General features: G+C 40.1%; 2 protein-coding genes across 8 annotated transcripts in view; one reads left to right on the top strand and one right to left on the bottom strand.

Moving 5' to 3' along the window:
• The window catches only part of DNAJC3 (DnaJ heat shock protein family (Hsp40) member C3), a 115983-nt gene extending 109924 nt beyond the window's left edge, over positions 1 to 6059 (top strand). For both annotated transcript variants that reach the window (XM_055244471.2, XM_055244472.2), the window contains exon 12: positions 1959 to 6059. In XM_055244471.2, the coding sequence (XP_055100446.1) occupies positions 1959 to 2116 (158 nt within the window). In that variant the 3' untranslated portion in view covers positions 2117 to 6059. The remainder of the gene's footprint in view (positions 1 to 1958) is intronic.
• A 6575-nt stretch (positions 6060 to 12634) lies between these two features.
• LOC129464103 (UDP-glucose:glycoprotein glucosyltransferase 2) overlaps positions 12635 to 13765 on the bottom strand; it is a 264841-nt gene continuing 263710 nt past the window's right edge. For all 6 annotated transcript variants that reach the window (XM_055245066.2, XM_055245062.2, XM_055245064.2 and 3 more), the window contains one exon: positions 12635 to 12868. In XM_055245066.2, the coding sequence (XP_055101041.1) occupies positions 12846 to 12868 (23 nt within the window). In that variant the 3' untranslated portion in view covers positions 12635 to 12845. The remainder of the gene's footprint in view (positions 12869 to 13765) is intronic.

Below are 13765 nucleotides of genomic sequence, written 5' to 3'. Positions count from 1 at the left end.
TTAGTTATTAACACTCAGCATAAGAACCCTCCATTTTACTGGTGGGTTTCCTCCTCCTAAATATGTGGCTTCAGATTAACCTCTCAGAATGAAGTAAACTGGCTTTTCTCTAAGTATCTTTGAACCCCTAAAGGACAAGTTACTGTGAGAGAGCAAAGTGAGACTTGGGATTATTTTTATATTTGCAATTTTTCTGCATTCTCTATTTTCCATTTATTAAAAAACCTAGCTATATGTTGTCTTTTTTTTTTTTTTGTAAGTTCAGGGGTACATGTGCAGGTTTGTTACATAGGTAAATGTGTGTTATGGGGGTTTGTTGTACAGATTATTTCATCACCCAGGTATTAAGTCTAGAACCCATTAGTTATTATTCCTGATCCTCTCCCTCCTCCCACCCTTCACCCTCCAATAGGCCCCAGTGTCTGTTGTTCCCCTTTATGCATCCATGAGTTCTCATCATTTAGCTCCCACTTGTGAGAATATGTGGTATTTGGTTTTCTGTTCCTGCATTAGTTTGCTAAGGATAGTGGCCTCCAGCTCCATCCATGCCCCTGCAAAGGACATGATCTCATTCTTTTTTATGGCTGCATAGTATTCCATGGTGTATATGTACTACATTTTCTTTATCCAGTCTATCATTGATGGGCATTAGGTTGATTCCATGTCTTTTCTATTGTGAGTAGAGCTGCAATAAACAGATACGTGCATGTGTCTTTATAATGGAACAATTTGTATTCTTTTGGGTGTATACCCAGTAATGAGATTGCTGAGTTGAATGGTATTTCTGTCTTTAAGGAATTGCCACACTGTCTTCCACAATGGCTGAATGAATTTACATTCCCACCAATAGTGTGTAAGTGTTCCTTTTTCACCACAACCTTGGAAGCATCTATTTTTTTTTACTTTTTAATAGCCATTTTTTATTTGCAATAATGATCTAATTATTTGCTCTAGTGATCAGTGATGTTGAACTTTTTTTCATATGATTGTTGGCTGCATAAATGTCTTCTTTTGAGAAGTGTCTGTTCATGTCCTTTGCCCACTTTTTAATGGCGTTGTTTTCTTGTACATTTAAGTTCCTTGTAGACCTTTGTCAGTTGCATAGTTTGCAAAAATTTTCTCCCAGTCTGTAGGTTGTCTGTTTACTCTGTTGATAGTTTCTTTTGCTGTGCAGAAGCTCTTTAGTTTAATTAGATCTCACTTGTCAATTTTTGCTTTTGTTGCAATTTCATGATGGAAACACCAAAAGCAATCTTTGCTCATACCTATGTCCTGAATAGTATTTGCTTAGGTTGTCTTCCAGGGTTTTTCTAATGGCTCTGAGGACATGAGCTCTTTCTTCCTATCCCTGCAATATTCCTCTCTATTGCCTTCTCCCATGTCTCTGCATTGGTCTCTCTCTGTTCAGGGCTCAGAGGCCCCGCTGTGGGGGCACCAATTACATGGGAGGGAGAGGTGAGCCTTCTGGAGTTGTATGTTATGGAGGCCCCTCTCCCCTCATGTCTGAGGAGCCTTAGTGCTAGAATGCTCATTAGATGCTTGATGAGGTCATTGCCTTACAGACTTTATTTTGGGGATTAGGGTGGTGAGCTGGCTGTTTCATTAGAATTGTAGACTTTTGGAAGTTTCTTTCTCTTGAATTATTTTTTTCCAAATAATTTCATTGGGTAGTTATCAAGCTTGGGTAGCTTCTTCTGGAGTAAGATTTAGGGGCCTGAATCTCAATAAATACCTATTTTCAACCCTGAACCTCACCCTCCTTGTGGCAAATTTCTCTAGTCTGTTTCTTCAGGGTGGGAATGGGAGAGCCTGGATTTGAATGTCAGGCACAACTCTTGATAACTGAAAAGTAAGTAGCTCCTCAAGCCCACCCACCCTCCTCTGCCCAAAGAAAACATTCCCCCTGCCCCCTATACCTTAGATATTATCTGGTTCTTAATTTTCTGATTTCTTTCTAGAAATGAGAAAGAAGTTTGATGACGGAGAAGATCCCTTGGATGCAGAGAGCCAGCAAGGAGGCGGCGGCAACCCTTTCCACAGAAGCTGGAACTCATGGCAAGGGTTCAATCCCTTCAGCTCAGGCGGACCATTTAGATTTAAATTCCACTTTAATTAAACCAACTGTTTTTCTGCTCTTCTTCCTTAATTTTTTTAAAGATTAAAAACAAAGAAATTTTGTTCCAGGACCCTAATGAAAAAAAGTTTCAAATCTTTCAGTTTGTCCATGACCAAAGAGTTGCTTTAATAGGAAAAAATCTGTTCTTATCCCTGTTAGATTTATGGTTAATGGGTTTGCAACGGCAGGGAGGCAAGGAATGGTTCTATTTCTGACAGAGCAGCCTGCATCTGCTTTATGCTGTCTGGAGGGAAGTGGTCTGAGGCAGGCTCACCTGTGGACGTGCTCACGTATTCTGTATTTTTCTACACTGGAGCTGAGATTCTTCTCTTCACAGCCTTGCAGAGTAAGTCAGTGCCTACAAGTGTAAGAAGGAGCTGTAATCTTCATGAGAATGGTTATGCTTCTGTATTCTTAAAGAGAACATGAACATTTTTGAGCTGTATGTTCTTAGGGACAACTGTGCTTCGATGTGGTCAGTCTTGTCACTTGTGAGTAGCTGTGAAATCTTTAGTGTGCATGTGTTTACACCTCTGTGGTCTGTCAACATGGCTGTCACTGAAGGAGGAGCAAGAGACCATCTTTTAGGAACCCTGCCACCAAATAATAATATACCCAGGCTTAGACTTTGGATAAATGTTAAATGTACATTTTTTTGGTTCAGTACCTGAAGAATACTGAAACTTGAATCTATAAATTCCTATGGACCCTTTTAATATTAAACACAACAAATTAAAAGTTATAGGTAAAATAGGTTCAGATAAAATAGTGGTGGTATTTAAAATAATATTGCTGAAGTGCAGACTGAAATACTTTTTAAACAACTGAAGTTCTGAGTTTTTATAGGGAATTTCATGTAACAAGTCTTGGCTTAAGAAACATAAAGTTGCGCAGTCACCATAAATAAATACAGAATGCCATGTTTCCCACTTTTAAGTAAAGACAGTGGGCAGCTTCTGTTTCTCCTTCTATCAATCAAGGCTTCACCCTATCTTAAAGGTCTGTGGTGCCTCCCACGTGGGACCTGTCTGCTGGTATGTGTTAAACAGCAGACCTGCCCTTCTGCCAGATCTTGATGCCTCTAATGTTCTCCTGCCTACAAGAAAATACAGGCAAGTTTAGTCAGGTCTGGCTGTATTTCCACTGTTGTTTCATTTAATAAGATGGCATCCCCTCTTGAGATATGTTCTTCTTACCTTTTAAGAAGATACCATTTAAGAAGTGAACATTCAGTCTTTGTATACTGAATGCTTTTTCCCTAAAAAATGTTAATCAAGAATACTGAATATTTATGGAACTCTTGATGCTGCATTTGAAAGCTGAAGGAATTACTTTAGATAGGAATTGCTACCTTTATTCTAGAAAGGTTTGGTTTCTGCCTCAAAGCATTTTGAAGTGTTTTAACCATTAAAGGGTCTAATTTTTTTTTTCTTACTGAAATCAAGCATTTTAATTCACTGTGGGAGGCATCCTGACCACGGACATCCATAACAGCAAAGCACAAATTGTTTTTGTCTGTAGTCATATCCTGAAACATATGTGGACAAATTTTTAACTGAGAGATAAAAATCACATAGTTGAATTGAGCAGAACACTTAGGTGCTTTCTGCAGCTATTTAGGAGTCTACTTCTTACCAATAAACTTGACAACGCATTTGAAAAACTAGTGAACACCTTGCAGCTTTCATTTTGCTTTAATGTTTCAATTCAAGCCAGTGTAAAAATAATTTCCAAGGCATTTCTGTTTATTCTTTAGTAATCTCACTACGGGCTGTGTCAGCAATATCTTTTTCAATCTGGTTCCTTTTGTATATGATGTCACTGTGACCTCCTTGAAAAAGCCTAGTGATGGCTTTTACCTACTTTGAAAATAATTTCACATAGAATCAGAAAAAAAGGAAGTATCAAATCACTTGCCCTTCCACTTGGAGAGCACGACAGTTGCCAACAGCAAGGAGTCAAGGGCCACACCGGAGATGTGTCCGGGGCCTGGCCACCTCCCACCTGCTGCCCAGAAGCTCATTTGCATTTTCATTTTTTCTCCGCTTGTAACAACCATAGTTTCAGTTCCTAAATTCTTATCATGGATTTAACTTAGTCATCTTAACTGATGTGCAGAGTTACTTGCCTGTTTTCAGTGAAGAGAGAAAAGCAGCTCTGGTGCCACATGCCAGTGCCATGGAGGGAAATGAATTCTCTGCAATCTGTTGTTTCGCTGATTCATAGTTTCAGCCTTGATGGCTGTCGGCAGTTTTCTGGTGTCCACCCAAACGGAAAGACAGTCACTCCCTGCTTTCCCTAACGTGTGACTGAGAAGCAGCCTGGATGTGTAAAGAGATAGTCATTCCCCCTGCCTGTCTCACTGTAGGGTAGCATTATCCACTGTAAAACCATACAACTTTCATTTTCCCTTGGGGACTGCAGGTGCCAGGTAACCTTTTTTTTTTTTTTTTTTTTTGAGATACAGTCTTGCTCTGTTGCCCAGGCTGGAGTGCAGGGACACCTCCTGGGTTCAAGTGATTCTCCTGCCTCAGCCTCCAAGTAGCTGGGACTATAGGTGCACACCACCATGCCTGGATAATTTTTGTGTTTTTAGTAGAAATGGGGTTTCACTGTGTTACCCAGGATAGTCTTGATCTCCTGACCTTGTGATCTGCCCGCCTTGGCCTTCCAGAGTGCTGGGATTATAGGCATAAGCGACCGCGCCTGGCCATCAGGTAACCTTTATGGCTCTTTCAGGAAAAGTGAAATCAGAGAGGGGTACCCTAGCCATAGCTCTGTTGTATTCTGCTCTTCTTTGCTTTTTGGTGAGCTCCATGGGTGGAGTTATCAGTGGTCTGTACTTTGTGGATATTTTGCCCAGCAGGAAGTATTAGACACATCAGTCTAGAGGCATTGTGAAAAGGTTCCAAAACGGGAGACGAAATTTAATTCCTTCCTCAGTTCTGAAAGTTTGTGCTTTCTTACCATGAATAGATGAAAACTTGAAAAAAATCTTGACAGTTTACTAATGTGAATCGGATGTAACATACTACTACTTCTACAATGCCTTTCTCTTTAGTCAGTATTAAAAATCTTTTTTAAAGTATTGGTATGAAAACAAATTTTTGTTGCCCTGATAATGGAATTTTAAAACTACCCACAGTTTAAGAGAAAACATAACTGGGTAAAAAAGGTAGCCAATAAAACCACAATTTGAAATTGATAACGATTTTCTACTCACAATGGATGATGAAAAATTTCACCTTTAAATGGGTCAGAAGTTGTCTTTGACATTTACCATGAAAAAACTACATAAAATGGCTCCCTGGTGAGGTTACAGACACAGGGCCCTGGTGATGGGCATTGCAAAGTTTTCACTGAGCACACAGCAATGGTATCACCTAGAAAAGTTCATGCAACTTTGTTGAATGTAGTTGACTTTTCCAAATTTATAAAGGAAGGAAGAAGGCAAACGTTAATTTGTCAACAACTAATATCCTTTTTCTAAATCAGATCATTCCTTTTTTGTTAGTGGCAGTTTATCCTGTAATTTCAAATGACGTTAAGAGGTGGGATTATTTGGGGTTTTTTTTTGTTTACAGATGATCTCATTTGCTGAATGATTTAAGAGTAAAATTAGCCACCGCGTGGCTTTGTGTATAGTAACCGGTTTTGTTGCGCTTGTCTGTGGCTGAAACACTTACCCTGCAGTGGAAAGCTGAGCAAGGAGAAGGTAAACATTGGAGATGTTTGTGAAAATATTACTCTTACCGTGCGGTTTTAGTTTGTTTTGAATGAGAAAAGACTAAGTAAAGTAACTTAATCCATCTCAATGTAGTGTTTTAATAAAAAAAGGAAGCTAATATTTGAAATGGGTCTCAGACATGTCTACAAATATGGGTACTATTTTTATGCCCGTGTATTTTCACATTTAATAAAAATATTTATGGTCATATCAGTATTTCCTTGCTTTTGATTCATTTTTGTCCTTGAATATAAAATTCTAAGAAAGTCCATCTTAGGAAAAGTCTATTTCCAACTTTGCTTCACGCAAAACCAGTGACTGAGGTGAGGTGACAAAAGGGCTCTTCCTTTACACAAGTTGACAGGGAAGGTCAGAACACACAAAGCAGAAAGGGCTAAAATCTCTTAACCCTCAAAAGTCCTAGGACAACTAAGGACTTACTTAAAAAGTGGACAAGTCTTCCATCTCAGTACTATTAAAATGTAACACTTAAATTGGCTTTGTCTGAAGATTTTCTCTTTTATACCCCATTTGTACATTTCTGTTAAGGTCCTAAGTTTGGATGGAAGACACTATAGCCCATCTCAAATTTCCAGCTACAAACAGAAGGAACTGTCTTCTCAGTTAATATATTCTGCATATCTTAAGATCCAAGGACAGCTACAATATGTAAATGTATATAGAACTTTTCCAGAAAGCTCAAAGCTTCCAAATTTTTTTTTTTTTTTGAGACAGAGTCTTGCTCTGTTGTCCAGGCTGGAGTGCAGTGGCATGATCTCAGCTCACTGCAACCTCTGTCTCCCTGGTTCAAACAATTCTCTGCCACAGCCTCCTGAGTAGCTGGGATTATAGGTGCCCACCACCACGCCTGGCTAATTTTTTTGTATTTTTAGTAGAGATGGTGTTTCACCACCTTGGCCAGGCTGGTCTTGAATTCCTGACCTCGTGATCCACCTGCCTCGACCTCCCAAAGTGCTGGGATTACAGGCGTGAGCCACTGCACCCGGCCAAAGCTTCCAAATTCTTAATCCTCATGACATTGTGGCAGTATATGAGCAGCCAGCCTGAGTCTGAAGATAAACAGCATGAACACGTGGAGCAGGCATGAGGGCTGTAGGGAAACTGCAAGAAGAAGGGAGGTCCAGGTCCTCTTCCCAGAGCCTCAGGAGCTCTCACTGAGCAGGCACCAAACCCGCTCCCTCCCTATCCCCAGGCCCAAATCAGTGCTTCATGATCTTTAAAAAAATATTTTAATCTTAATGCCAGCTTACAGTTCACACCTCAGAGACCCTGAACTCTGCAAACCCTTTTATGCTGAGCAGATCCTTTGGGAATGCTTCTATGATAAACAGGAGCTTAATATGCATATTAATTTATTGCCTTATACTAGGATTCTGTTTCTCATGAAGCATACAGGAGACAACTCAGCTTGCATGTCTATTTTGAACACATTTCCAGCCTTCACTCAGGTCTGTTTTTCCTGATCAACTCAGTCCACTGGGAAAAGCATCCCTCTGACAGAACTCCCAGGGACTGGGCCACTGTGGCTTGGAAGGGCCACTGGGAACATTAGTGCCAAGGTCTGAGGAAACCAGAATTGAACACATTTAAAAAGCATAAGGGAGTAACCACTGCTTGCAGCATTTCTGAGTGGATTTCAACTGCTCTAAGTAATCTTGGTATTTATATACTTCCTTGTTATTACAGGAGATTTGTATAGGTATATCTTTGAGTACAGTGTGCCATTTGTAGGTATGGTAGGAAAAAAAGAATTTTTCCTTCTTACACTGTTTTTCCGAACTACATGTAGTTTTGCTCCTAAGTATGAAGATGCTTTATCTCTAAAGTATCTGTTAAAAGGATACTTTAGAGATAAAGCATCTTCATGCTTAGGAGCAAAATTACAACAAGTAACTACTTAGGGAAACCAGTATAAGAAGGAAAAATTCTCTCTTAAGTATCTGTTAAAAGGATGAATCTTGGGCCGGGCATGGTGGCTCACACCTGTGATCCCAGAACTTTGGGAGGCCAAGTTGGGCAGATCACCTGAGGTCAGGGGTTCAAGACCAGCCTGGCCAACATGGTGAAACCCTGTCTCTACTAAAAATACAAAAAATTAGCCGGACGTGGTGGCAGGCGCCTGTAGTCTCAGCTACTTGGGAGGCTGAGGCAGGAGAATCGCTTGAACCTGGGAGGTGGAGGTTGCAGTGAGCCAAGATTGTGCCACTGCACTCCAGCCTGGGCAACAGTGAGACTCCATCTCAAAAAGAAAAAAAAGGATAATTCTTTTAACCAATTATATACATTTCACTGTGTCAAGTTTTCTTAGGAGATTTTAAATACCCTGTCACTTCATATATACCACCCGTTGCACTATTTTGTTTCCTGCAATGTTTGTGGCTTTGTTATCTCAAGTTACAGTGGAAAGACTTCATTCTATGGTTAATGTTTGTGCAAACAAAATAGCATCTATTCCTCCTACTGAATGCATAAACATTAAGCAATTGTGGAATGAGGGGAGGGCTCTCCTTGTAGGACAGGGCCTCAGATCAGAGGAAATTCATCGTAGACACTGTACAATGAAAAAAAGCAGCATTAGCAAATCTAGAGCTTTTGTCCAAAAAGTTGGTACTGCTGTTATGAATAAGTATTAGGAAACAATGCAGGCATAAAAATATTCACCGAGCAGTTTAGGATTTATATGAATGCATGTTAGCCCTTCACTGCACTTGAGGATCAAATCACAAAAGCTCTTCACGTGGTTCATAAACTCACTTGCCCTGTCACCCAGGCTCCAACCTCATGGGCCTTCTTTCAGTCCTCAAACGAACAAAACTCCTTCCATACTATTCTTTCTTGCCTGGCTAGCACTAACCTTTACTTCAGGTTTCATCCTAAAACGTTACTTGTTAGGTCTGTCTTGACTTGCCCTTCACAACATTTTCATTTGGATATTAATGTCTGTCATTTATACTGTCTAGTAACCAGCTTGGCACACAGTAGGTACTTAAATTATTTGTTAAATTATTGAAATATTTGTTCAATCTGTTCAGGGCAGAGAGACCTACTATATTACTGGCCGTATTTAGATGAAACTTTTTAGAAATCGTTTCTGGTGGAAGCAGACCGTGGGGAAACAAAGGAAAAGCTACGTACTAGCGTGAGGAAGACAAACACGGCAGAGGTCTGTAGCAGGACATCTGTATGGAAAGTAGTTTCAATCTGATGCTCTAGACTAGACACTACTACAGGATTAGTTCTATTTATTTCAACATTCATTTTACCCACTAAAGGTAGTACCATAATTATTCCTCCTCTCCTTTTCCCGAAAATTTTAAATTAAACATAAGGTTGATCTGGAACCCCTGTCATTCAAATAATGGTTTGAAGCCCATCTTTAAAATCTGAATAATTTTTCTTCAATTCTAATAAAAACCTTTCATTTTTAAAGTAAAATCACATCAGGTAGGATACAAACTTACATAGTTGAGCAGATCCACATGATTGAAGTAAACTTCTTCACTTCAAGTAATTATTAACTGTAGAGGAGAAGATTATTTTCCAAATCAGAGATCTTTACAACAGAGGTGTTACTAGTTCTAAGTCAAGAGGCTTCACCTTGGAATTTCTCAGAAGATAGAAGTTTGTATTTGGTAAATGGGGTTAACAAATAGAAAATGGGGAACAGCTGTCACATTACCATAACACTTGAAGACTTTTAAAAAAGAGTGGTTCTAGGATGGGCTTACACACCTGACCGAGCCCCTCTAACTTACAAAGTTAGCTGTAATTTTGGCCATCAAAGCCCTGGACCATCATGTTTCTTCTTCCTCACTTTGCCACCAAAGGTGAGATTTTAACCAATCAACTGGTTCTTTGGAAGTGAGTGGAGCCCCTTCAGTCTGTGAAGTAACAGAAGTGGGCAAGACAATGGCTGGGTCTTCTGCTTGTTGGTTTGAGCATGGGCCCATCAGCACCTTTTACTTCATCTCTAACTATGGATCTGAGACACATGATCCACATGTTCATCTGACTTGCCCTGTACCTCCTGCCCCTGTAAGTATTCTGTTGGGTCCCTGCAGCCTCTTCTGGGCAGTGGCAATTTGTTGTTTGGTTGCTTCTCAGGTGCTGGAGTCAGGACCTGGCACACAGCAACAAGCAGTTCTGTGGGCAGGTCCCACTTGTGTCAGACTACATGTTTAATATTAAAAGCCTGATTTTATAACCCCAGTCTGACATGGCTTGAGGTGCCTTTAGAAGTATTTGATGCTATCCTTCTAGGAGCTATGTTGTTCTCTAGGAGCTTGAGGGTAACTGGAGCCAAATGACAGGCATTTCCCAAATACAACCTTTTGGACCTAAGCGTTGGAGGTGGTATGCCAACTTTGGATTGTCTTAATGCTCAGATTCTGGGTCTACTTTCTACATAAAGCTCACACATCACTGTGGGTCAAACACAAATGCTTCTCATTCTTAGTTTAGATACACTGTTCTGACACTTTTTCTAAGAAGGCAGAAAGAGAAGACATTTATCACTTCTCATAGTTAGAAACTAGTTCCCCCACATCCCACTGACCGCCACTACTTCCAGGATTTGATTTTTGTTAAAACTTGACATAGGGCCTGCAGCCAAGAGCTAGAATTTAGGATCCTGAATATACCATGAAAGCCGTTGGACTATATTTGTTCAGCATCTCCAGGACAAGGAACTGAATGGCTTTCTCTCCAAGTGTTAGCAAATAAGCAAGACCTATGGTTCAGTTATGTAATGTGTCCCTGAGGAGGGTACATTTTTGTATGGCACAGCAGACTGTATGCATGAGAGCTCTTGACATAACAGCATTTTTAAAACAAGCCATTTAATTAAAACATCTCATTGTAAAGAAATACCTTATTTATAAATCTGGATTTTCTGGTATAAGGTGTCACTCACCTGGAAATGAAACACGTAAATTGGCCACTCAGATCACAAGATACAAACAGGGAGGGGGGGCATCAAGACTGTGTTTACATTGTTCTGTAATTTTAGCTTAATACTCCATGAAAATATGGGATCTAGAATACTAGAGAAGGCCATTGTAGGTAATAAAAGTAGGAATCCGGTGTCTCTGCCCAGCTGATCATCCTTTCTATAAGATTCTCACAGAAGTGAAGACAGGCTGGTAACAAAGGAAAACCAAGTACCATCTTATAGTTGAGGTTTGTGCCCCAGCCACCGCAGCAGACCTCTGGGTAGCTGGGTGGAGCGTCTGGCCTGACCTAGAACCTTACAGAGTCTCACCTCTCACCAATCCCCAGCTTCAGCTGACTCCCAAGAGTGAGCCGGAGAGCACCATGATGTTGGCCGCCCCAGGACCACTTACTGCTCCAGCCTCTGAGTGTACCCTATAGGATACTCTGAACTCACAGGAATAACCTATTTCCACCAGAGCAGGCCATAAATGGTGCACTCCATTTTAACACAGACAAACACGAACAAGTAACAAAGGTAGGATGACTGTGAGAGGCAGAGGCAGGCGCTCTCTTATTAGGAATGAATGCAGCTGATGAGAGGAGTAGTATTTTAACTCTGGGCTGTTCTGTCAAACACAGAAGGATTAGTCTTGTTCTAAAGAGCTCACAGGAGTGAGCTTCGGCTCACGATGGAACTGTGTGTACAGAGCTGTCCAAAGACGGACCAGCCTGTCTCCAGAGGTGGAGAGTTCCCTGTTGTCCCGGAATTTCCAGGATGGCCTGAGGCTCAGCTTTACAGGCAGGGCCTTAGAAGAAGGGCTGGCACACTGGCTGGGGCCCAATTCTATTAAATGCTTCTCAAGCTTGTCTAATTACAGAATCATCTGGAGAGCTTTTTAAACAATCATGATTTACCAAGCTTACTTTAGACCTAATGAATCAGACTCTCCACAGGATGAGGTCCAAATGGCACTGAGTTCTCTTCCAGTCCCATGATCCTATGATTTTAGAATAGTTGGATAGTTTTTAAACATTTACTATTATTCATCTATTATTAATACACATCAGAAAAACAAACTGGTTACATCCTCAACTTAGTTCCCATAAAAGTACTTAGTCCTTTTAAAAAGAGAGTACACATATATCCCACATGCCCATAAATGCTTTTTATGACATAAAATTAGAAACATTAAAAAATCCAAATACCGCATAAGATTAAAACATTGTTTAAGATAAATGACTATCATGCAACAATATTACTTCCATTTTAAAACAATAGTTAAGGAATAAATGGGCTTAATTATTAATTATTGTTGTCTCAGAAGGAAAAATACAAAATAGGTTTTTGTAATTTTAAATGCATTTCTGTAATTTTATTATTATTTTTTGAGACAGTCTTACTCTGTCGCCCAGGCTTGAGTGCAATGGGCGCAATATTGGCTCACTGAAACGCCTGCCTCCCGGGTTCAAACAATTCTCCTGTCTCAGGCTCCCAAGTAGCTGGGATTACAGGCGCCCACCACCACGCCCAGCTAATTTTTTGTATTTTTCGTAGAGACGGGGTTCTGCCATGTTGGCCAGGCTGGTCTCGAACTCCTGAACTCAGGTGATCCACCTGTCTTGGCCTCCTAAAGTGCTGGGATTACAGGTGTAGCCACTGCACCCAGCCTAAATGCACTTCTGTAATTTTAAATGCATTTTGTGAATAAGGAAATGTGGATACACATAAAACTAGATACAAAAGGCTACAGTTTGATAAACACCAGCTAGTCCGGTACCTGGGCTTTCTGGCAAAATGTCAAACTTTAACTGGTGATCAGGAAAAAGGAACAACCAGGTTTTAAATACTCAATGGTCATTTATTATATAACTTAAACTCATTCAATACATTAAATACCTGTTTTAAATAATTACAATCTTTTAAAATTAAAGAATATGTCACTGATCTTAATGAGACTTCCAACTGAGTCTCAGCAGGGGCTCCACACTTCCCCAGCAGGCGGCAGGCTTCCTGTCATGCTTGCGCCTTCCTTCTCATGTAAACCAGTGCTAGAGTTCATCATGTGTCAAAACTGTAGGGGAGAAAAGTTTATTTAGCTCCTGGCATCTTAAACATAAAATTATCTTAAATATTACTTATGTATGATGAGGAAGCACCGGTACTGACTGAGGATCCTTTATTTGCTAGTTCAGTACCTATATGCTTCATTATGCAACACAAGAATAGCTCTTTGTACACTGTGATGTCTATTATATTGTCTCATAACTACTGGTCTTTCTACCCACCTAGAATGTGAGCTCCCATGAGTCTATGAGGACGAGGAACATAACTTACTTATCTTTGTTATCTTTAGGATCTAGCATCCTGCCTGGCAGATAAGAGGTCTTGAAGAAGACTAATAGATTATTCACTGTGAATATAGTATTCTACCCTTAATGTAATGGAACAACAGAAAGCAGAGGACACATTAATATATAGTTGTCATCTAAGATGGGAGGACACACAGCACTCTGACATAGACATAAGTACTACATAAATGCAAGCACAATTCTGATGAGATTCTGAGAGAGCAAAATGGTCTCTTCTGCATCACTGAGCTGTCACATACCAACTGATGTAAATCACTGAGAACTCAATATTTTCAGGCAGAAATTAATTAAAATACAATTTAAATGCACACTGTTCCACAATTCAAGATGGCAGACTATGTTTCTTCACTAAATTCTACTGGAAAGATAATAAATATAAAAAGGAAAAACAATAATGAGAATGAGGGAAGTGGTTACAAGACACTTGTTGGGGCGAAGTTATCAATGAATTTCAAGAAATGGGAAACAGGGATAGACTGCATGAAACAACTTCATCCCAGAACACACAGGTGGAACGATGAGTTGGCTTTCCTGATGGAGGAGGCTGGGAGAGGCTACTAACAAACACCAGTGGATAGTGAGTCACACAGTGAAGCTAT

The sequence above is a fragment of the Symphalangus syndactylus genome, chromosome 15 (genome assembly GCF_028878055.3).
Source record: "Symphalangus syndactylus isolate Jambi chromosome 15, NHGRI_mSymSyn1-v2.1_pri, whole genome shotgun sequence".
Lineage (NCBI taxonomy): Eukaryota > Metazoa > Chordata > Mammalia > Primates > Hylobatidae > Symphalangus > Symphalangus syndactylus.
The sequence above is the reverse complement of the archived record's forward strand: the minus strand, read 5'-3'. Positions and strand labels throughout refer to the sequence as shown.